The 25714-nt window shown below is 44.9% G+C and overlaps 1 protein-coding gene across 1 annotated transcript in view; it reads left to right on the forward strand.

Annotated features, from left to right (window-relative positions):
• The first annotated feature begins 3001 nt into the window (after positions 1-3001).
• The window catches only part of LOC132833511 (segment polarity protein dishevelled homolog DVL-1-like), a 127593-nt gene continuing 104880 nt past the window's right edge, over positions 3002-25714 (forward strand). The window contains exon 1 of the mRNA XM_060851851.1: positions 3002-3255. Within this exon, the coding sequence (XP_060707834.1) occupies positions 3086-3255 (170 nt within the window). The 5' untranslated portion in view covers positions 3002-3085. The remainder of the gene's footprint in view (positions 3256-25714) is intronic.

A 25714-nucleotide genomic window follows, 5' to 3' on the forward strand; every position in this document is an offset into this window, starting at 1 on the left:
TGGAGAGAGGAGATTGTGCATGCGGGGTGGACAGACAGCTATCAGGGCGGGGGGGATGTTTCATTGGTTTTATCGAGTGGTTCGGAGGGCAACGTTGAGGGGGCTCTCATGTGATTGGTGACAAGTTCCAAGGGGCTCTAGGGGATATGGTTTGGGAGGGAGGTGTTGTGAGGGCCTAAGGGGGGAGGGGGTGCCGAGGAGTTGGGGAGAGCGGGGTGAGGGGGGGGGGGAATGACAGGGCTGTTGTTGGGGGAGAGCGGGGGGGTGGAGGAGGACAGGGTTGACGTTGGGGTCAGGTGGAGAAGGACAGGGTTGACGTTGGGGGCGGGTGGAGGAGGACAGGGCTGTTGTTGGGGAGGGGGGCGGGTGGAGGAGGACAGGGCTGTCGTTGGGGGAGAGGCTGGGGGGTGGAGGAGGACAGGGCTGTCGTTGGGGAGGGGGGCGGGTGGAGGAGGACAGGGCTGTCGTTGTGGGGTGGGGGAGAGGACAGGGCTGTTGTTGGGGCGGGTGGAGGAGGACAGCGCTGTCATGGGGGGGGGGTGGAGTGGAGCAGGACAGGGCTGTCGTTGGCAGGGGGTGGATGGAGGACAGGGCTGTCGTTGGGGGAGAGGCGGGGGGGTAGAGGAGCACAGGGCTGTTGTGGGGGAGTGGGGTGGAGGAGGAAAGGGCTGTCGTTGGGGTGGGGGTGGAGGAGGAAAGGGCTGTCGTTGGGGTGGGGGTGGAGGAAAGGGCTGTCGTTGGGGTGGGGGTGGAGGAAAGGGCTGTCGTTGGGGTTGGGGTGGGGGTGGAGGACAGGGCTGTCGTTGTGGGGGGGGAGGACAGGGCTGTCGTTGTGGGGGGGGGGGAGGACAGGGGCTGTCTTGGGGGCGGGGTGGGGGGGAGGACAGGGCTGTCGTTGGTGGGGTGGGGGGGGGGGGAGGACAGGGCTCCTTTGGGGGGGAGAGGTCAGGGCTGTCGTTGGGGGGGGGGGGGGGAGAGGACAGGGCTGTCTTTGGGGGGGGAGAGGACAGGGCTGTCGTTGGGGGGGTGGAGGACAGGGCTGTCGTTGGGGGAGGGGGGAGGACACGGCTGTCGTTGGGGGTGTTGTGGAGGACAGGGCTGTCGTGGGGAGCGGGGGGGGGAGGGCAGGGCTGTTGGGGGGGAGGGGGTGGAGGACAGGGCTATCGTTGGGGGGGTGGAGGACAGGGCTGTCATTGGGGGGGGGAGGACAGGGCTGTCATTGGGGGGGGAGGAGGACAGGGCTGTCATTGGGGGGGGAGGACAGGGCTGTCATTGGGGGAGGGGAGGACAGGGCTGTCGTGGGGGGAGGGGAGGACAGGGCTGTCGTGGGGGGAGGGGAGGACAGGGCTGTCATTGGGGGGGGAAGGATAGGGCTATTGTTGTGGGGAGGGGGGAGAGGACAGGGCTGTCTTTGGAGGGGAGGTGGAGGACAGGGCTGTCGTTGGGGGAGGGGAGGAGGACAGGGCTGACGTTGTATGGGGGGGTGGAAGACGGGGTTGTTGTTGGCGGGGGGGAGGACAGGACTGTCATTGGGGAGGGGAGGATGGCTTTCTTGGGGGTGTGTGGAGGAGGACAGGGCTGTCGTTGGGGGGGTGGAGGACAGGGCTGTCATTGGGGGGGGGAGGACAGGGCTGTCATTGGGGGGAGGGGAGGACAGGGCTGTCGTGGGGGGAGGGGAGGACAGGGCTGTCATTGGGGGGGGAAGGATAGGGCTATTGTTGTGGGGAGGGGGGAGAGGACAGGGCTGTCTTTGGAGGGGAGGTGGAGGACAGGGCTGTCGTTGGGGGAGGGGAGGAGGACAGGGCTGACGTTGTATGGGGGGGTGGAAGACGGGGTTGTTGTTGGCGGGGGGGAGGACAGGACTGTCATTGGGGAGGGGAGGATGGCTTTCTTGGGGGTGTGTGGAGGAGGACAGGGCTGTCGTTGGGGGGGGTGGGGGGAGGACAGGGCTGTCATTGGGGGGGGTGGGGGGAGGACAGGGCTGTTGTTGGAGGTGGGGGGGGAGGACAGGGCTGTCATTGGGGGGGGAGAGGACAGGGCTGTCATTGGGGGGAGAGAGGACAGGGCTGTCATTGGGGGGAGGAGAGGACAGGGCTGTTGTTGTGGGGGGGGGGAGAGGACAGGGCTGTCATTGGGGGGAGGAGAGGACAGGGCTGTTGTTGTGGGGGGGGGAGAGGACAGGGCTGTCGTTGTGGGGGGAGGGAGAGGACAGGGCTGTCGTTGGGGGGGGAGGAGGACAGGGCTGTCATTGGGGGGGGAGAGGAGAGGACAGGGCTGTCGTTGGGGGGGAGAGGACAGGGCTGTTGTTGGGGGGGAGAGGAGAGGACAGGGCTGTCGTTGGGGGGGAGAGGACAGGGCTGTTGTTGGGGGGGAGAGGAGAGGACAGGGCTGTTGTTGGGGGGGGAGGACAGGGCTGTCGTTGGGGGGGGGGGAGGACAGGGCTGTCGTTGGGGGGGGAGGAGAGGACAGGGCTGTCGTTGGGGGGGGGAGGAGAGGACAGGGCTGTCGTTGGGGGGGGAGGAGAGGACAGGGCTGTCGTTGGGGGGGGAGAGGAGAGGACAGGGCTGTCGTTGGGGGGGGGAGAGGAGAGGACAGGGCTGTCATTGGGGGGGGAAGAGGACAGGGCTGTCATTGGGGGGGGAGAGGAGAGGACAGGGCTGTCATGGGGGGGAGAGGACAGGGCTGTTGTTGGGGGGGGGAGGACAGGGTTGTTGGGGGGGGGAGGACAGGGCTGTTGTTGGGGGGGGGAGAGGAGAGGACAGGGCTGTCATTGGGGGGGGAGGACAGGGCTGTTGTTGGGGGGGGGAGAGGAGAGGACAGGGCTGTCATTGGGGGGGGGGGGAGGACAGGGCTGTTGTTGGGGGGGGGTGGGGAGGACAGGGCTGTTGTTGGGGGGGGGGGGGGGGAAGGAGGGAAGGACAGGGCTGCCGTGGGGGGAGGCGCGCGGGCCCGTCCGCTAGGCCGCGCTGTCGGGTTTTGACATTTCCCGGTTCTCCCACATCCATGAGCCGGTGAGACGGAGACGGAAGGCGGGTGGGAGGGAGCGGGTTCGCCGCTGGGTTTCTGACCCTCCCCCGCCCTCCCGATGGCGGAGACGAAGATAATTTACCACATGGACGAGGAGGAGACGCCGTACTTGGTGAAGGTGCCGGTTCCGCCGGACAGGGTCACCCTCGGTCACTTCAAGCAGGTTCTCAACAACAGGCCGAGCTGCAGCTTCAAATTCTTCTTCAAGTCCATGGACCTGGACTTCGGGTGAGTGACCTCCCCCCTCCCCCCGGGGGGGTGTCATGGTCAGCCTCCGGCCGCCGCTCTCAGGCGGATTGGGGGTGTCTCGTGGGTCTGAGAGGGGCCGTGTTTGCTGCACGAGCTCCGGCCGTTGGGTGAAGTGAGGGAGGTTTGTGCAAAGCCAGGACCGTGTGTGTGTGTCAATGGAGGAAGGTCTGGTGGCCACTGGGCTCTTGTGAGGGAAGTGCCCGCTATTTGATATTCGCCCCTTCGTGTGTGTAAATCTGCATCTTGCTTAACCCTCCGGTGACCCGTCCAGCATTCCTTCTCCTTTTAACTAACATCACCAGAAATATTTTAAAACGCCATTCATTTGTTTTGGGTCTGGGTCTCGCAAACCGAATTGCTGCTCTATTTGTTTACATAACATTGACTCTACTAGAATTACACTACCACGGAGGAGGCCATTTGGCCCTCTGTTTTTAAGCACTGATGTTTAGCTAGGGCAGCCCAGAACTTCTAACCCTGTGTTTTCCCCTTGTCCTTGTGTGCTTTTCATTCAAATATCCATTCAGTTTTGCTTCAGAAAATGCAATGGGCAGACTCTTAAACACTTCCTGTGTCAAAGCATTCCACACTCCCAACAGTGCAAAGAAATTAATCTTGACTTGCTTCCTTCCTCTGATACTTTTAAATTCATGGTCCCTCATCACTGATTTGCATTATTCAGCGATAGAGACTATCTTTCCTATTAATTTTACCAAAACCTTTACATTTAAAAATCCACCATTAAATTTGCTTTTCTAACACAATTTAGCACAGATCAAGTCCTTTCGCCCATCAAGCCTGTGACGATTCCTAGTCCTTATTGACCAGGCATGGTTTCTATCTCTCTGTTCCCCTGCTGTTCATGTGTCTATCGAGATATGCCTTAAACGTTATGCCTGGTTGCACCACTTCCACTGGGCAGTGCATTTCAGATTCCACCACCCTCTGAAAATGATACCTGTCCTTTACCCCTAAATTTGCCCCTCTCACCTTGAACCTGTGCCCTCTTGTAGTTGACTTTTTCACCCTGAGAGAATGCCCCTCATAGTTTTGTGGACCTCTATTAGATCACCCCTCAGCTTCCATCTTTCCAGTGCAAACAATCGGAGCTTATCCAACCTCTCCTCATAATTAAAACACTGCAAATTCCTGGTAAACCTTCTCTGCACCCTCTCCAAAGCACTCACGTCCCTTTGATTGTGTGGTGACTAGAATTGCAACATTGCAAATGTGACCTAATTAAAGTTTCATACAGCTGTAATATAACTTCTCAACTTTTATGTTTGATGGCTCAACCAATAAAGACGAGTGCTGTATGGTCTTCTTCCCACATATTGCTACTTTCAGAGTCATAGAGGCTTACAGCATAGAAACAGATCCTTCGGTCCAACTTGTCCGTACCGACCAGATATCCTGAAGTAATCTAGTACCATTTGCCAGTATTTGGCCCATGTCCCTCCAAAAGCTTCCGGTTCATATGTCCATCCAGACGCCTTTTAAATGTTGTAATTGTACCAGCCTTCACCACTTCGTCTGGCAGCTCATTCCATACATACACCACCTGCTGTGTGGAAACGTTGCCCCTGAGATCTCGTTTATATCTTTCCCCTCTCATCTTAAACCTATGCCCTCTAGTTCTGGACTCCAGAATAGACTTTGTCTATTTACCCTATCCATGCTCCTTATGATTTTATAAAGATCTATAAGGTCACCCTTTAGCCTCCGATGCGCCAGAGAAAACAGCTTATTCAGCCTCTCCCTGTAGCTCAAATTCTCCATCCTTGTAAATCTTTTCTGAACCCTTTCAAGTTTCACAATATCCTTCCTGTAGGAGGGCGACCAGAATTGTACACAATGTTCCAAAAGTGGCCTAACCAATTTTAAGGATCTGCAGACCTATGTGCTCGGATTGCCCTGTCGGTGCTGTTATAGGTTCTGCCATTTGTTGTATAATTCACGCCTGAATTTGATTTTCCAAAATGCATCACCTCACATTTGTCCAGACTATCATCTGCTAATTCTCTGCCCAAATCTGCAATTTATCTATATCCCACTGTATCCTTTGACAATCCTTCCCATTATTTGAAACACCACAAATGTTGGTATAATCTGCAGACCACCTACATTTTCCTCCAGATCATTTATATAGATTATAAACAACAAAGGTGCTACACTGACCCCTGCAGAACACCACTAGTTACTGATCTCCATTCCAAAAGGCACCTTCCACTGCTGCTGCTGTCTGCTTCCAATGACTAAGCCAGTTTTGTTTCCTTCTAGCCAGCTCATCCCAGATCCCATGAGACTCTACCATATATGTACCAGCCTGCTTTGAGGTACCTTATCAAATGTCTTACTAAAGTCCATGTAAACACATTGCCCTTCCCTCATCAATCATTAAGTGGAAACAATGTTAATATCTCTCATCTCATCTCGTAATTATAAGCTTGCATTTCTGACATTGTTCTGTTCAGTTTAATGATTTATAAAGCACCTATCATGACTTCAGGGTCCTAAAGAGCTCTACAACTGATTAAGTACTTTGCAGTCAGTGCAATATAACAAGATGGTAGCAATTTGCATATAGTGAGATCCCAGAAATAGCAGTGTAATAAGACAATTTGTTTGAATGAACGAAAAACAGAAAATGCTAGAAATACCTATGTATGTTAAGATCAGAACCAAAAGGTTACAGACCTGAAATTTTCACTGTGTCCCATGAAATGTTCCAGATCTGCTGAGCATTTCCAACATCTGGAACGTTTGTTTCAATCAATTTCAGTGAAAATAAAAGAAATATTGACCAGCACAACAGGGAGAGCTCCCTTTTGAAAAAAAATGCTAAATGATATTTTGCTGTTGTTTGAGGACAGTCAGTGCAATGGTTTAACATCTTTTTTGAAAGATAGTATCTCCATAGTAAAGCATTCCCTTGGTACTGCCAGAAATGTTCTTTTCAATCAACCTGTTCAGATAAGTTGTGACACACCTCTGGAGCAGATGGGACCTGAACCCAGCCTCTTGTTTAGAGATAGGAGATTTGAGTTAACACACTGGAATTTTAACTTTTGGACTAAGAGGTGAGAGTGCTAACAACTGATCTACAACTTACTTGGGAAATTGTCCAATGACCATTGGGGCCAAAGTATTTTTGTAAGTAAGTTTACCGTTACTTCTTTCATCTTATGCTTTCATCCAATTTCAAAGAAAATTATAATACTCATCTATTTCCTAGCATTCTGTAAATTAATTTCTCATGTCTCTGTTTTACAACTGGGAAGCAGTTTGTGGAGAAGATGAAATAATGAGTGGGATATAGAAAGACCCAACCCAATTATTTTTCCAATCCAAGTGCTTTTAAATGTTACCAGAGGTGGCTTAATGAAAGATGGAATCAAATCAGGTGAACACGGTGTCTTTTATTCTAATTAGATAATAATGGATAATGCTCATCCAAACATAATTAACTATGATATCTTGAATGCTGAAAAATCTGAGGAAATTACCAATTATCAGTGTAAATGTACTCAAATTTGAGGTCAGGTCAGTCACTTGCATAAATAACAGTACAGTGTTACTGTATATCAATATTTTCAGTAGAGACTACTTCACCCGCCCTGTCTCTGCTAATGTTTAATGTTCAACAATCCACACTCCATTTCAGATAATGCCAGAAGGTGAAGGCTGTTGTGCAGTTTCTACCTTTGAGCCAGGAGGCCTGAGTTCAAGTTACACTTGCTGTAGACGTATGTAATAACATCTCTGAACAGGTTGATTAAAAATATTTAGAATGATGGATGGTGGCCATTTGGCCCATTGAATCTCTGCAGCTCTTTTGAAGTGTAATTTATTTAGTCACTCTGCAGTTTAATCCATGATTTTATTTCATTTAATTGATCTGAGCTGGATCCCATTGGATTAATTGATGTTCAATCTGAAACCTTTAGCTGAGGCTCTGATCATCTCTGCTTTGTTACCCAGCATTAATGTTATGACCACAATAGTTGTTATATCACTCACTGCTGTTTGGTGAGTCCCCATGTTGCTACACTTTCAGTGCAACAAAGCTATCTGTAAGCCACACTGTCATTTGTTTTTCCGTTGCTGACTAGTCTATGGTGTACCATATAGACTGTGTGCTTGACACCTTTAACTAACCTTTCCATAACTGTAACTAATTGGTATGCTATTTCTCTTAGAGATGTTAGAGCCAAGAATATTTAGTTGCCAATCTTACCCTGGCTAAAGCCATATTTCTCTTCCAAGACTATTTAACTGTATTCTTTCATTCTAGTTAGTGCCTCTGTCACCAGTACTACAGCCCTGTTTATATTTATTCTTCGCAAGACTTCTTCCAATACTTAGTACTGTCTTTTTTGATTATCCTTTTTCCCTAATTTCATGTCAGTGCTTAGAGCCATAGAGTTGTACAGCATGGAAACAGAACATTCGGTCCAACCCATCCATACCAACCAGATATCCTAACTTAATCTAGTCCCATTTGCCAGCATTTGGCCCATATTCCTCTAAACCCCTCCTAGTCATGTACCCTCCAGATGCCTTTTAAATGATATATTTGTAACAGCCACTACTTACTCTGGCAGCACATTCCATACATGCACCACCCTCTGCACGAAAAAGTTTCCCCTTAGGTCCCTTTTAAATCTTTCCCCGTCACCTTCTGTGCCCTTCAGATTTGGACTCCCCTATCATAGGGAACGGGCCTTATCTATTCACCCTGTGCCCCTCATGATTTTATAAACCTCTATAAGGTCACCCTCAGCCTTCGACACTCCAGGGAAAATAGCCTCAGTATTTTTCAGCTTCTCCCTATACCTCAAGTCCTCCAACCTTGGCATTATCCTTGTAAATCTTTTTCTGAACTCTGTCAAGTTTCACACATCCTTCAGATGGAATGTTTTACAATATCCTTCCAGTAGGGAGGAGACCAGAATTGCACACAATATTCCTAACGTGTTCTAACCAATGTCCTGTACAGCCACAACATGACCTCCCAACACCTATACTCAATGCATTGATTAATAAAGGCAAGCATACAAAACATCTTCTTCACTATCCTTTCTATCTACAAGCCTGTCTTTCGAGGAACTGTGAACTTGCATTTCAAGGTCTCTTTGCTCAGCAACACTCCACAGGACCTTACCATTAAATGTATAAGTCCTGCTCTGATTTGCCTTTCCAAAATGCAGCACCTCACATTTATCTAAATTAAACTCCATCTGCCTCTCCTCGGTCCATTGCCCCATCTGATCAAGATCCTATTGTAGTCTGAGGTAACCTTATTCGCTGTCTACTACACCTCCAATCTTGGTGTCAGCTGCAAATTAATAACCATAACCACCTATGTTCATACTAAATCATTTATATAAACAATTAAAAGCAGTGGACCAAGCACCGATCCTTGTGGCACTCCACAGGTCACAGGCCTCCAGTTTGAAAAACAACCCTCCACCACCACCCTCTGTCTTCTATCTTTAAGCCAGTTCTATATCCAATTGGCTAATCCTCCCTGTATTCCATGTGATCTAACCTTGCTAACCAGTCTACCATGAGGAACCTTGTCGAATGCCTTAATGAAGTCCATATAGATCATGTCTGCTGATCTGCCCTCATCAATCCTCTTTGTTACTTCATCAAAAAACTCAATCAAGTTTGTGAGACATGATTTCCCACACACAAAGCCATGTTGACTATCCCTAATTAGTCCTTGCTTTTCCAAATGCACATACATCCTGTCCCTCAGGATTCCCTACATCAACCACCCGACCACTGATGTCAGACTCACTGGTCTATAGTTCCGTGGCTTATCCTTACCACCTTTCTTAAATAATGGCACCACATTAGCCAACAACCTCGCCTGTGACTATCGATGATACAAGTATCTTAGCAAGAGGCCCAGCAATCACTTCCCCAGCTTCCCATAATGTTCTAACGTACACCTGATCAGGTTTACTTATCACTTTTAGAATAATTTGGCCTTCTACTATATTTCGTAGCACAGTGGGTAGCATCCTCATCTCTGAGTCAGAGATTTTGGATTACTGTGGGGATCTGGACTTTGCTGTCTAGTGCCAAAAATTATTGTCTATTCCTAATTGCCTTTGAAACATTGATGGTGAACAGCATTCACTTACTGCTGCAGTCAGTTTGGTGAGGGTATACCCCACAATACTGTTAGGAAAGAAGTTCCAGGATTTTACAGCGTTTATAAAAAGGAAAAGGAGTGGCCATTGAGTCTGTTCCATCATTCAATAGGATCATAGCTGATTGACACTTCTCGTGTCCACTTTTATGTCCATTGCCCATAACCCTTAATTCCTCTACTGATCAAGAATCTACCTACCTCAACGTTAAGTATACGAAGGACTCTGCCCCTATAGCTCTCTGTGGCAAGGCATCAAAAAGACTCGTGCCAGCTCTTACCCCCTAAGACCTCTCTCAGCCTACCCCTCCTTATTGCTGCAAACAAGCTGTCTCCATACAGAATTTGGTATTAAGATTACAAAAATGCCACATGTTCTTAAGCAGCAATAAAATGCAAAAGTTTGCAGAGGAAGAGAAGCTCATTGATAGGTTAATTAGTCAAGCATACTCAGACCTGTGTGAACACCAAAGTAGGAAACCTTGATTAAGCCAAATGATCAATTGCTTTGGCTCGTACATCATAACGAGAGACTAGTCTAAATTATGTGGAAAAGTTCATGAGGTAACCTCACTCAGCTAACATGCTCATATCATTGTTCTACAAAATGGCTTTTTCTTTTAAAATCATCTTAGATTCCCAGAATGCAAATTAAATTCATAACATTCCTGGATCTTGAGATCCAGGGAACAACACATAAACATTCTGTCCATGACAAGCCAGTGTTCACTCAAATCATACCACAAAGAGTTAACCTTTCCACCATATCTCACTCTCTCTCTCTCTCTCTCTCACTCTCACTCTCACTCTCACTCACCCCTCCCTGTGGCATCACCTTAAAATTATGCATCCTCCTGATAGCCATTTCTGACCTGGAAAAAAAATCTCTCGCTATCCACCCTATCCATGGCTCTCATCATCATCTACACCTCTATCAAGTGATCTCTCAACCTTCTTCATTTCAATGAGAAAAGCCATAGCTCCCTCAACCTTTCTTTATAAGACATACCCTCCAGTCCAGGCAGTATTCTGTAAACCTCCTCTGCACCCTCTCTAAAACTTCCACCTCTTTCCTATAATGATACGACCAGAACTGAACATAATATTCCTAGTGTGGTCTTACGAGGGCTCTATAGAGCTGCAGCATAACCTCATGACCCTTAAACGCAATCCCCCTGCTAATGAAAGCCAACACACTATACACCTTCTTAACAACTCTATCCACTTGAGTGGCAACTTTGAGGGATCTATGGACGTGGACCTTAAGGTCCCTCTATTCCTCCACACTGCCAAGAATCCTGCCTTTAACTCTGTATTCTGCATTCAGATTCCACCTTCCAAAACAAATGACTTCACACTCTTCCAGGTTGAACTGCATCTGCCATGTATCAGCCCAAGTTCAGCATCTTGTCAATGTCCTGTTAAAACCTACAACAGCTCTCCACACTATCCACCACTTGACCAACCTTTGTATCACCAGCTAACCTACTAACCCACCCTTCCACATTATCATCCAAGTAACTTAAAAAAATCACAAAGAAGAGGTCCCAAAACTGATCACTGCAGAAAACACCACTGGTCACCAAACTCCAGGCTGAATAACTTCCATCTGTTATCACTCTCTGTCTTAGCAAGTTTTGAGAAGATTTGTAGCTCAGGTTGAAGTTCTGGATGTAGCTTTGCTCGCTGAGCTGGAAGGTTCATTTTCAGATGTTTTGTCACCATACTAGGTAACTTCTTCAGTGAGCTCCGGACAAAGCACTGCTGGTGTTTCCTGCTTTCTGTTTATATGTTTAGGTTTCCAATTTTGTATCCAGATAGCCAAATTTCCCTATATCCCAACCCTCCTTACTTGCTGAATGAGCCTACCCATGAGGAACCTTATCAAATGCCTTACTAAAATCCATGTACACCACATCCACTGCTCTAGCTTCATCAACGTGTTTAGTCACATCCTCAAAGAATTCAGTAAAGTTTCTGAGGCAAGACCTGCCCCTCACAAAGCCATGCTGACTATCTCTGCTCAAACTATGGTTTCCCAAGTAATCATAAATCCTGTCTCTCAAAATCCTGTCCAATAATTTGCCTACCGCAGATGTAAGGCTGACTGGTCTGTAATTCCCAGGGTTTTCCCTATTCCCTTTCTTGAACAAGAGAATGACATTTGGCACCTGTCCAGTGAACATTGAGGATGCAAAGATCATCGCCAAAGATGCAGCAATTTCTTCCTCACTTCCTGTAGTAACCTTGGGTACTGTGGTAACATTGGGTATATCTTGTCTGGCCCTCTGAGCAAGGAAGCCCGGGTTGAAGTCCCACCTGCTCCAGAAGTGTGTAATTAGGATAAATAGTCTGTCCTAAAGAATTGTGGTCTTGTGTTTTACTGATAGTTTATCCACCTCTAGGCTAGGAGGCCTAGGTTCAAGAGCCATCTGTTCCAGAGGTTTGCCTTAACATGTCTGAATAAATTGATTGAAAAATAACTATGCTGAGGGACTCTTTCAGTGATGTTGTGGACTGAAATGATTTACCTCCAACAACCATAACCACCTTCCTTTATGCTAGTCATGATTCCAAACAATGGAGAGTTTATTTTTCCCTCCCAGTACCAATTGACTGCAGTTTTGCATCAGACTTTTGATATCAAGGGTAGTCACTCTCCCTCCTGTCTGGTGTTCAACTTTTTGTCCACGTTTGGACCCAGGATATAATAAAGATGCTAAGTGGCCCCAATGAATCCAAACTGTGTGTCGATGAGCAGGTTATATTTGTATGTTGTCAGATTGACACTAGTTTTGTAGTTGTACTGCAATAGCTTTTTCTCAGATACAGCCAGTTCAGGGACAGACTCTTAATTACTTTTGCTGAAATGTTTCCAAACCCAAGGCTTTTGCTGTATTGACAGTCATAGACATGTACAGCATGAAAACACACCTTTCGGTCCAATTCGTTCATGCTGACCAGATATTCTAAATTAATCTAGTCTCATTTGCCTGCACTTGGCCCGTATCCCTTTAAACCCTTCCTGTTCATATAGCCATCCAGATGCCTTTTAAATATTGTAATTTTACGAGCCTCCACCACTTCCTCTGGCATGCACCACCCTCTATGTGAAAATGTTTCCACTTAGGTCCCTCGGTTACTCTTCAGAGGGTCAGAGTGGATTTGTTTCCACACTGTAGGAACCCTAATCAAAATTTTAAAAAAATCTATGCCCTCTAGTTCTGGACTCCACCACCCCAGGGAAAAGGCCTTGTCTATTTATTCTATCCATGCCCCTCATGATTTTGTAAACCTCTGTCAGGTCACCCCTCAGCCTCAGGGGAAAACAGCCCCAATTTTTTCAGCCTCTCCATTTAGCTCAAACTCTCCAACCCAGGCAACATCCTTGTAAATCTTTTCTGAACCTTTTCAAGTTTCACAACATCCTTCCGATTGGTCGTCAACTGTTTTTTGATATTACGTGGAGCAAATTGAATTAATCAATGGTTGGCATTGTTGATGCTGGGAACTTTTGTTAGTGGTTGAAATAGATCAGTTGCTCAACACACCTGGCTGAAGATGCAGGCAAATACTTGATAGACTTCCTATTATTATGCACTGTGATGTTTGTGGACCCTCATTCTTCTGTTAGTTATTTAATTCATGATTGGATGTAGCAGGACTGCAGAGCTTAGACCTGATTTGTTGGTTAATTGGATAGCTAAGCTCTATCTGTTGTACACTGCTTCTGTTACTTGGATCACAAACAATTTTGTGTCGTAACTTCAACCTCGTTTTGGGTATACCTGGTACTGCTGCTGGTATGCCCTCCTAAGTCTTCATTGAATTAATGTTGATCTCCCTGGTGCAGGATTACTGACTAATGTTTGTTCTTGATATGATTTAGGTGGATTAAAGAGTTCTAAGTTCAAACTGCCAATAAACCTGGGAACTTCAAATGTGTAGGCACAATTGCATTCTTCTTTTATTCCTGAAAGCCATGGGGCAAAACCAGGTTCAGTGCTGTTAATGAGCAGAGCACACTTGCTGGAGAGCTGGAAGCAGATGTGAGGGTCATCTTGTACCATCTGTTATTCTTTTTTGGATCTTAAACCTCTTAGTTAGAAGTCATGATCCTGATAGAGTGGTGGATATAGCACCAGTAAGTGTTGAGGAAATTGGAACAGGTTCTTGTTGTCAGCAAGAATGGGGACATTAATCAGCAACATGATTTGACATTTTGGAAGACATGCAAGCAGAGATCACTGACTTTTACACAGCTCACCAATGTGATTTAAATTTTAATCATCTCACAAAGGTTTCAGCTTTTTAAAATTATTCAATGTTTTCATTAGTTTGTAATATTTATACTATTTATTAATCATGCCTTTGGTTTATAAAAGCAGTTTCCACTTGAATATTGCTTCCAAATTTAAAAATCCACAATTTAAAAGTACATGGAAAGAACTGAGTTGTAACCTACTTTAGCACCCATCACAGTGTAACTCTTAGCTAAAGCAACTTGAATTTGTGTAACTTTTTAAATAGTGAAGCACTTTGGGATGTTTTTCTGAGTGTCATTAGGCAATGAACTATGGAAGGAGACACTATGACATATAGCCCTAAAGGCTTGGTCAAAGAGGTCATTTTTAAGGAGTGTCTTGAAGAAAAAGAGAGTGTGTGGAACAGTTTAAGGACAATCCTGGCAATTAAGTGCATGACCTTAATGATGGAATGATTAAAATCGGGGCTATGTCAGAGGTGCGAATTCAAAAAATGCAGAGATCTTTGAGGATTCTGGGGCTGAAAGTGGTTTCAAAGTTTGTTTCGAAATCCTGGAGTGAATTGATCATAGAGGATCTCAGATTTGAGGAGTTGCTGCACCTTGAGCCATTATAGGTCATTCGGTACAGATTACGGAAGAATTGTACTTGGTTCAAATTGTATCTCATCAAACTGCATTGGGATTGGGATAGGGTTATGCTATAAATGATATTATAGGTGCTGTAATCTCCTGACGCAAATTAGGCCACGCTGCCTTTTCTATTTTCCCCCTCCATGATTAAACTCAATGGACAGTTACTAATTTTGCAGTCTGTTACACACTGCAGCTGATACCAGAGCTTGTGATTCATAATTTATGAACAGTTTGCAGTGGCATAGAGGGAAGCATTGACAAGTTGAAAAGAAATAATTACTTTGTTAGTTGAAAACATAAAGCTTGGAGAGTAAGCTGATGGCCGACAGATGGTGCCTGTTGGCATTGGAACTGCAATGGGGAGTTTTGATTTTGTGCCTATTTATCTAGTGTGTTAATCTCAAATTGCCAGCATCCTACACCACATACCTGTGCAATGCTACCTGGTTGCCATTCTTCATATGCAAGCCTTCAGCAGGCTGGTTACTGTGGCGAGATCATGTCACTGGTGAACATAGTATGTGTTCTTCTGTTGTCTATGCATTATCTTAGTAACATTCTGCTTTGTATATTGTTGATGTCCAGCATAAAACATGAGACATGCCTATATATCATCTTTTGAGTAACAGATTGAAGAATGTGTTGTTATTCTGTTGATGATCAGTCCAACTGCTACCACCACCAAATCTATGTGGTGCTAGTGTCAAACATTGTATGTTACACCATTATCTTGTTAGTGAAGCTCTGGCTTACACATTGTTCTGTCAGTAACACTGTGTGTATGCCTTGTGCTCATTCCTCTCCATTATTGCAAAATCTTTGCCAGAATTGCACTGAACCATTTCCTGCAATACCTCACTTAGGATCTACAGCCAGAGAGTGAGTGCAATTTCAGAAAAGATAAAGGAATCATATGGATCTTTCACACACAGCCAGCCATGAGGGCCTTTGCAAGTTAGTGTTGAAATGCTGACCCGAGAAATTTATTGAAATGATTTGACAGCTCTGTGAAAGTATGCTTACACATGTCTTGGAGGATGATGAGTCTTTTGACCCATTCCCAGTCAGTAATGGAGTTAAACAGGGCTGCATGTTAGACCCAACCTTCAGCAGGTTCTATTCTGCCATGTTATCCGGTGATGATCCTGGCATTGAAATCAGATATTGCATGGATGGAATTGTGATCATGCTGCAGCAATACCAGACAAAGACTAAGGTCATCAAGGAAATCCTTCATTATTTACCGATGACTGTGTACCAGCTGTCAGTTCCGAGCTGGGAATGCAAAGTAGCTTGGACTGGTTATGCATTGCATACAACAACTTCAGTCTTATGATTAGTGTGAGAAAATTGAAGAAATGTATCAGCCTACTTGAGAAAAGTGTATCTATAGACCAAGGTTTCTGTCAATGACCCGAACAATGACCAGTTGTGGGTAAGTTCGCTTTGTTTCAGCAGTACACCATCTCAATTTGTCCATGTTGTCAGATGAGAACCTTGCAAGGATTGCCAAAGTAAGTATAACCTCCGGATCTTGAACATCTGTCTGGGAATGAAAAGGAATAAGTATCTTATCCGTGCTGAAAGCCTATAAGCATAATAGCTCAGTCCACTTTTCTCCATACACACGAGACTTGAACCATGTACCAGCATCATACCATGAAGTTCAAACATTTTCACTTGAGCTGCCTTTTAGGTGACCAGTCAGAATACCAGATAGAGAAGGTGGTTACCTGAGCTGGCATCCAGAATATTGAGTAAAAAGTGAGGTCTGCAGATGCTGGAGATCAGAGCTGAAAATGTGTTGCTGGTTAAAGCACAGCAGGTCAGGCAGCATCCAAGGAACAGGAAATTCGACGTTTCGGGCTGGCTCTGGCCCGAAACGTCGAATTTCCTGTTCCTTGGATGCTGCCTGACCTGCTGTGCTTTAACCAGCAACACATTTTCAGCTCATCCAGAATATTGAGACAAGATACAGCTGAGTTGGGCTGGTGATAAAGTCAGAATGTATCTGTTTACCAAAATGAATCATCTTTGGAGAATTTGAAACTGGGGTTAGATTAGATTAGATTACTTACAGTGTGGAAACAGGCCCTTCGGCCCAACAAGTCCACACTGACCCGCCGAAGCGCAATCCACCCATACCCCTACATTTGCCCCTTACCTAACACTACGGGCAATTTAGCATGGCCAATTCACCTGACCCGCACATCTTTGGACCGTGGGAGGAAACCGGAGCACCCGGAGGAAACCCACGCAGACATGGGGAGAACGTGCAAAGTCCACACAGTCAGTCGCCTGAGTCGGGAATTGAACCCGGGTCTCTGGCACTGTGAGGCCATAGTGATTGAAGAAACAGCACAAAGGCACTCGGGCTCTGTATTGGGAATTTTGACATTGACTTTGTACATCGGGAAAAGCTCATCCAGTAATGCTGAACCTGGCACAACCAAAGAAAAAAATAGTGTGGCTTTCTTCAAAAGCAGGCTTATGTCAGAGGCAGAGAGGAAATGCAAACAGAGGAACTCTCAACCGGCAACTCATTCAAACCCAAATCCTATTTACAATAGAACCTAATTAAAAAAACAAAAGAACCGCAGATGCTGGAAATCAGAAACCAAAAACAGAAATCGCTGGTAAAAGTCTGCAGGTCTGGCAGCATCTGTGGAAAAAAATTAGTTAATGTTTTGGGTCCGGTGACACTTATTCTGACAGACCTGACGTTTTCCAGCAATTTCTCTTTTTGGTTGCAAATAGAACCTTCTAGTTGCAGATTAGCAGTCAAAAACTTGCTGTGGAACTCTAGCAAACAGTCCAAAGAATGATTCCGGATTAGTGGTGCTGGAAAAGCACAGCAGTTCAGGCAGCATCCAAGGAGCAGTAAAATCGGCGTTTCAGGGAAAAGCCCTTCATCGGGTATTCCTGACGAAGGGCTTTTGCCCGAAATGTCGATTTTACTGCTCCTCGGATGCGGCCTGAACTGCTGAGTTTTTCCAGCACCACTAATCTAGAATCTGGTTTCCAGCATCTGCAGTCATTGTTTTTATCTCGTCCAAAGAATGAGCATAGTCATCTTTGCCTCAAAACTGAAAATGTGTTGCTGGTTAAAGCACAGCAGGTCACGCAGCATCCAAGGAATAGGAAATTCGACGTTTCGGGCATAAGCCCTTCATCAGGAATGAGGAGAGTGTGCCAAGCAGGCTAAGATAAAAGGTAGGGAGGAGGGACTTGGGGGAGGGGCGATAGAGATGTGATAGGTGGAAGGAGGTCAAGGTGAGGGTGATAGGCCGGAGTGGGATGGGGGCGGAGAGGTCAGGAAGAAGATTGCAGGTTAGGAGGGCGGTGCTGAGTTGAGGGAACCGACTGAGACAAGGTGGGGGGAGGGGAAATGAGGAAACTGGAAAAATCTGAGTTCATTCCTTGTGGTTGGAGGGTTCCCAGGCGGAAGATGAGACGCTCCTCCTCCAGCCGTCGTGTTGTTATGTTCTGCCGGTGGAGGAGTCCAAGGACCTGCATGTCCTCGGTGGAGTGGGAGGGAGAGTTAAAGTGTTGAGCCACGGGGTGGTTGGGTTGGTTGGTCCGGGCGTCCCAGAGGTGTTCTCTGAAGCGTTCCGCAAGTAAGCGGCCCGTCTCCCCAGTATAGAGAAGGCCACATCGGGTGCAGCGGATGCAATAGATGATGTGTGTGGAGGTACAGGTGAACTTGTGGCGGATATGGAATGATCCCTTGGGGCCTTGGAGGGAAGTGAGGGAGGAGGTGTGGGCGCAAGTTTTACATTTCCTGCAGTTGCCTTGGAGGGAAGTGAGGGAGGAGGTGTGGGCGCAAGTTTTACATTTCCTGCGGTTTGCCTCAAAGGCTGACCAAGAAAACAACAGCTTTTATTTGGCCTGTGTTGTGACATCCTAACCATTGCTGAAAATGTGTTGCTGGTCAAAGCACAGCAGGCCAGGCAGCATCTCAGGAATAGAGAATTCGACGTTTCGAGCATAAGCCCTTCATTTGCACAAGACAATTTTTTTCTAAAATTCTATTCTTCTAACCCCATTTCTGATGTCAACATGAGATTTGGATGGGAATTCCACTTGCTCCCTTTTTATCAGTTCCCGTGTGATTCTAATTAAGATGTAAAGAGTCAACATTGAGCAGAGCTCTTCTGGTGCAGTGATAGTGCCCCAACCTATGAATCAGGAGGCCCAGATTTAAGTCTCTTCTGCACCAGAGATGTCATAACACCCCTGTCATCTTGGTTAGAAAATATTCTTAATGGTGGGCATGGGCGACAAATGTAATCACACGCAATTATTGGTGAAGCTTACTTTCAGCTGATGCAGTAAGTACATCCAAGCTACAAAGAACATCCTGCAAGATGGGCATGGCTTTGCATCATGGCCACAACTCTCCTTTCCAACTCCATTACCATTCACATATGATTCATTGAGGATATAAAGATAGGATTAGTGATTTTCTTAAATTGCAGTGAAAACGCAATTCAATTCACAAGTCAAATTCAGATAACCCAAAACTCTGGTTGTAATACAGTTGCCTGCTATTCTCACTGGTAGAGAAGGAAATCCAATTGAAGAATGCCCACTGTACACAAATGTTTCATCTGGTAACTCTGGTTCAGCCAAAATTACACATGCTTGTCAAATGATTACACCAACCAATTGGAGTGAAGATGGGCCATGCCAGAGCATGAAATCATGGGAAAATCACCATTTGACATCAAGGTTTCTCTGTGAAAGAATGTTCAGTCCCTGCAAATCTGGCTAAATCTTTGAGAAAATTAAGTGCTATTGATGAGAGACCAAACAAAGTTTATACAGCAAGCGAGAAACCATGTTGTGAAATGAAAGCCGACGTAACTAAAGCAGTGGAAGATTTCACCATCAACCATTCAATCATTTTTCAAACATTCTGAAGCATAAGACAAGCATCTTAAAACAGTTTGACAGCAGACATTCTCTCCAGCAAGTAAGAGAAGGGGAACAGCTGCCTATCCCAACATTGAAGAAACTTTGCTGAAGTCTTTCAAGGAAGCTTGAGTGATGAATGTGCCCATCTCTAGCCTAATCCTAAGGGAAAAGCATGTTGCCTTGACAAAAAGACTGGCCCACATGGAGTTCACCTGAATGATGGATGACTCAAAGGGTCTTTGTCAAGAAATGAACATGGATCAAGAAATAGTTAAAACACTGGTAAAACATCTTTTACCAAATTGCTCAAGTTATTGAGGTAGTCAGTAAGCAGAAGTACAAAGCAACTGTCTAGATACCAATGTTACTATGAAGGAGGTATGGAAGATGGTGACAGAAGCTTCAATTGACTCTTTTCACCACGCTGAGTTCAACTTGGCTACAACTGCGCATAATGCCAAAAATACAGAGAGGCAGGGTGAGCCCAACCAACTTGACGAAGTCTTTTTTGCTGCAGGAAGCCAGTATGGAAATTTCAGCGAAGGCACCCATGAAAGCATCTGCTGTAGTGGATGACACCATACTCTGTACTGTTAAGGCAATTGTGAATTCAATGCAAAGCAATGTTTAGGATTTCCCTGTGCAGTACATAGACACAGAAAACATGCTTGATTGCATTGATGACATGCAGGGTCATCTGCAGGCAGCATATAAAGCAAAAAAGCACTTAATTTTCCAGAGCCAATCCCTAGCTTATTTTCAATAACTTTTATTGTATAATGTTTGAGCAAATTGGAAAATAAATACATTTTCCACTATTTACTATATCAGTATTTTCACTTTTTTAATAAGATAGATAAAACATAGCAGCATTCAGCCAGTCTGCTCTGCCATTCAATCATAGCTGATGTTTTTTCAACTAATCAAAAACCTATCTGTCTCTGTCTTAAAAACACTCAATGACTTGGCCTCCACAGCCTCCTGCAGCAAAGCATTCCACCTATTCACTATCCTCTGGCTGATGAAATTCCTCCTCATCTCAGTTTTAACGTGTTGTGCTTTCATTCAGAGGTTGTGCCCTTAAGCCCTACTCGCTCATGCTGGTGGAAACATCTTCTCCGTGCTCATTGTATCCAGGCCTCTTGGTATTCTGAAAGATTCACAGAGATGCCCCCCAACCTATACTTCTAAACTCAATTGAGCACAGACCCTGAGTCCTCAACTGCTCCTCCTGTGATAAGCCCTTAATACCTGGGATTATGCTCGTAAATCTCCTCTGAATCCCCTCCAAAACCAGCATATCCTTCCTTAGGTATGGGCTCAAAACTGATCACAGTATTCTAATTGTGGTCTGACCAGAGCCTTAGTCAAAAAGTGTGGTGCTGGAAAAGCACAGTCGGTCAGACAGTATCTGCAGAGCAGGAGAGTTGACGTTTTGAGCGTAAGCCTGCTGAAGGACTTATGCCTGAAACATAGACTCTCCTCTCCTCGGAAGCTGCCTGACCAGCTGTGCCTTTCCAGCATCACGCGTTTTGACTGTGATCTCCAGCATTTGCAGTCCTCACTTTCTCCTGAGTAGAACCTTATACAGTCTCAGCATTATATTTCTGCTCTGTATTCTAGCCCTCTTGAAATGAATGCATTTGCCTTTGTAACTACCAAATGAACCTGTCTGTTAATGTTGAGAATCCTGATCTAAGACTGCCACAAGTCCCTTGGTGTTTCAGATTTCTGAACCCTTTCCCCATTTAGAAAATAACCTATGCCTCTATTCTTCCAAATAAAGTGTGTAACCTCACAATTTGTCACATTGTATTCAATTTGCCACTTTGCCCAAGCTTCTAGCTGGTCCAAGTCCTTCTGCTATCTATCCCTCCAAATCTCCAGCTATCTTTGTGTCATTTGCAAACTTAGCACAAATACCCCTTTGTCCAGATCATTAATATATAACGTGGATAGTCGTGATCCCAACACTTATCCCTGCGGAACTCCAATAATCACTGGCTGCCATCCTGAAAAAAGACCCTTTTATCCCCACCCTCTGCCTTGTACCAGTTAGCCAATCTCATCCATGCTATAACCTTTCCCTTAACATCATGGGCTCTTACCTTATTCAGCATTTTCCTGTGCAGCACCTTGTCAAAGGCTTTCTGGAAATCTAAATAAATCATGTCTACTGGGTCTTCTTTGCCTAACTTGCTTGTTATGTCTTCGAGTTCTAACAGGTTTGCTAGGCCTATTTGATAGTGTATCTGAAGGCAAATCAGGTTACATAGTGACTCCCTTGAACATCTTGAACTGCCACTTAACACAATTTTGTGGGTAGTCCTCCTATGTTTTGATTTATTGTGATTTTGCTGTAAATATAATTTGTAGATATCAGATATTACATTGGTGTTATTATCTTTCATGGATATTATCATTGTCTTTGTTGGGACTAACTTAAGAGCTCAATTTTTTGGCATGCCTTATCATTGTCATGCATTAGTGGTCACAGAGTGGTTAGGGATAAGTTCTTGTAGAAAAGCTGTGTGTTTGTATTCACTTATTATTAAATGTCACTGTCACTGTCCAGTTTTGTACTTGCCAGTCTCTGGGAAATGACTGATCCTGCTGGCTCACCTAACCCTCCCTATATGCAACTTTGAAAGTGGCGTCACAGGTAGACAGTGGTGAAGAAGTAATTTAGCATGCTGGCCTTCATCGGTCAAGGCATTGAGTATAGGAGTTGGGATGTTTTGTTGCAGTTGTTCAAGTTGTTGGTGAAGCTGCACTTGGAGTATTGTGTACAGTTTTGGGTCACCCTGTTATAGGGAAGACTTAGTTAAACTGGAAAGAGTTCAAAAAGATTCGCGAGGCTGTTGCCAGGAATTGTAGATTTGAGTTATAAGGAGAGGTTGGTCAGGATAGGACTTTATTCCTTGGAATGTAGGAGAATAAGGGGTGACCTTATTGAGGTATATAAAATCATGGGGGCCATAAATAAGATGAATGCATATAGTCTTTCTTCCAGGTATGGGAAATTGAAAACCAGAGGGCATAAGTTTAAGGTGAGAGGGGAAAGATTAAAAAGGACCTGAGGGGCAACTTCTTCATGCAGACAATGGTGCATACGTGGAATGGCCTGCCAGGGAAAGTCATTGAGGCAGTTACAATAGCAACATCTTAAAATAAAATTGGATAGGTACACGGATGGGAAGGGTTTAGAGGGATATGGACCAAATGTGCGCAATTAGAACAAGCTGAGTGGGCATCATGGATAGCATGGACCAGTTTGGGCTGAATGGCCTGTTTCCCATGTTGTATTACTCTGACTCTGCATGCATTGTAAAAAAAAGACTTACAGGTTCCGTGCAATTCCTTTTATAGTGTCTTCCATTTAGCTAGGGTGGAAATAGCTTGCTTTTTGTCAGCCAGAGGAGACATAATGAGGAGGAAGGAAACTGCAAACATTGGTGAATGAAATGCTTGAGTACTGGGCACCCAATCATAGAGAGAGTTAAGAAGTATTAGAATGTCGTGCAAGAATTCCAGAGGTGTTTGTCACTGATGGGGGAGGATGAAGGGATTGGTTGCTGGTGGGGTGGAGGACAGGAATTGTAACAGGTTTGCAAATTTGCTTGTTGTGTTCGTGGTTTGAGCAGGTTTGTTAAGTATTGTCTCCCTTGTGGTTTGAAATTGGCTGTAGTATGCACTGGGGTGAGGATTTTGGAAGCACCAAGAGGGCACAGCTGTAAGGTTTTGGGTAACTGTGGCCTCTGCAAAATGGAGAGGACAGGCCAAAGAGCATAACATTTTTAAAAAAGTGTTAGTGAATGCAGGATATCACTGGCAAAACCCAGGATCAGTTGCTGCATATACTTTTGTTGCTCAAAATTATGGAGAAGGCAAAACAAGCAGCAAGTGGAGGTGAAGAGGGCATGAATAGTTTCACAATGAAGCTGTGTTCAAATTGTTTCAGATTCATTTCCTCCAGTTAAAATTTAAGAGCTAGCTTCCTGTGAATGAAAATCTAATTGATGGATCACTCTGGGAAGGGTTGGCACTTGTGTAGGGAGATGAAGTGGCCAGGGAACCATTACATTGGTACACAAACAGATTCAGATCAAATTGAAAATGGAGCAATTACAGCAGCAGCTGGGGTTTGTCGTAGGGAAATGGTGTTTCAGAGAATGTAAGAGCTCTGGATTGTATTTTAAATTGACGTGTGCAATTGAATGATGTAAGTGTGCAAAGAAAAAACATCATTTGTAACCATAACGATGGAGAAAAGCTTCCTAAAGAAAGATCATAGACCGAGATTGGAATACTGAGCCCACAGTATCAATTATAGATGAGATTTCATGCAAAAATAGAGTGCTGGCAATGACTGCCCTGATTGGAGATTGGGGACACAGCATTTTATTGACTTGCATATTTGTTTTACTATTTTAACCTGATCTCCCATCTCTCCCTAATCTTAACCTGATTGTTAATTTCTTTGTGACGTTACAGTTTTGGGTGAGATTTGAGGGTGTAGCATACTGTGTTAAGGCTGCAATTATCAGGCCACATTTTATTTATTTGCCAATTTTTTTGTGGTTGGTTGGCGGTATCAGGCTGTTCAATCAGATTGGGCTCATAACCTAACTGGATTCGTGTTTGTGAATACCCTTTTTTGAAGTTCAGAGAGAGTCTTTATGGGACCCTAGCCTGGCATTTTCATATAAGACGGCAATCTGCTGCCTTGAACAACTCTACGCTTTTGTGTTCCTTTCGGAATAGTTCTTTTTGTCTTCTGCTCTCCACTTGCAATTGTCTGTCACTAATGTTCTTGTATATAATGTGTAGGTTCAGATTTTAGAAATACTCTTTGAAAACCACATTTTCAGTGACCATTCTTGCTGATTCAAATCTGTGTTACTCAGAAACAGCTTGTAAAGCTTGCAGTGAAAGGAGCCACAACCACAGTCCAGATGGCTGAAATATCATTTTACTTCTGAAAAAATATTTCAGAACCAATTTCTTGCCTTTTTTTTCTTTGATTCTCAAGGGACGGTAACTGTGAGAGAAAATAACAACAGCTTGCATTTGGAATGCTTTTTATGGTGTTAAATGTCCCAGGGTGCTTCACAGGAGCAATTATCAAACAAAAATTGATACCATACCACACGGATATGTTAGGAGAGGTGACCAAAGTTGTTCTTTCGCTCATTCAAAGGAATAATATACTAGCCTTTCAATCTCTAATTGCACTTCCTAAATGCAACTGAATGATATACTTGGCCTCTTCAGATTTAATCAAAGATTTAACCATGTTGCTGATGGTCTGGAGACCATGTAGGTGAATGTAGATTTCCTTCTCCAAAAGAGGTTAGTGAATCACATGCCTTATTGTGGCAGTCTCGTAGTTTCATAGTCACTGTTACTGATGCTAGTTTTTTATTCCTGATTTTACTTAACTAATTGAATTTAAATTCCCTACTTACCATGGTCCATTTGTCATTTGTGCATCCTGATTATCATCTCAAGCCTTTGAATCAGAATCTAGCAATATAGTCACCATATGAAAATGCATCAAATACAGGTCGTTCTGCTGTAGCGCACATTTTGTTAACGCAAATTTGCTGTAATGTGATTGACAAATTGGAGACACTGTTTCCCAAGAGCGAACTTTTAAAATGTGTGTTGGCTTTAATGTGATTAACCACCAACTCTTCAAGTGCTGTTTCTGAAGTGCGTTTTTTATTTAACGCGGGGTTGCACAAGAACATAACCATCGCGTTATAGAACTGCTTGTTTTGAGGAATGTCTTAAAGGAGGAATGTGAAAGGAGGAGAGATGGAGAGTTTTGTGGAGGGGATTCTAGAGTTGGGGTCTGAGAACACCTGATGGTAGAACTTTGATAAATTGGGGAGGTAGAAGGTACCAGAATTTGAGGAATGCAGAGATATCGGAGGTGTCGGGCTGCAGGAGGTAATCGATAGGGAGGGGTAAGAGCAATGAAGGATTGAAACTAAGAACTTACAAACAAGAGTTGGTAATTTGCCCTGTCCTGCACTCTGTCATTTAATATAATTAAGGCCGATCAGATTGTTGCTCAATTCCACTTCCTTGCTTCCCCTTAAAACTCTCTTCAGTTCCCTCCTGAAGAGGATGAGTGGGGTTTAGGCCAAACTGCGGCTGAGATAACCTGCGTCCTGATGTGTCTGCCACTGCCCTACTTTGCACAACAGGTCGGGAATTCTTCAGAGGAGGGATTAAACCCAGATTCCAAAAAAGCATGACAGTTTACGCTTAAGAGACACAAACCTGCAATAAAGATTGAATGTTCCAGAAATAAGGCAACTCTATCAGTTTATGGAAAAAGCAAAGGCATGTTTTGGTTGTAGTCCCTTATCAAAATGCTCATCACATACTGAACAGCAACTATAAATTGGTAATAAATATTGCTCTGTGTGCGCGTGTGTGTGTGCGCG

Source organism: Hemiscyllium ocellatum, chromosome 37 (assembly GCF_020745735.1).
Source record: "Hemiscyllium ocellatum isolate sHemOce1 chromosome 37, sHemOce1.pat.X.cur, whole genome shotgun sequence".
NCBI classification, from domain to species: Eukaryota; Metazoa; Chordata; class Chondrichthyes; order Orectolobiformes; family Hemiscylliidae; genus Hemiscyllium; species Hemiscyllium ocellatum.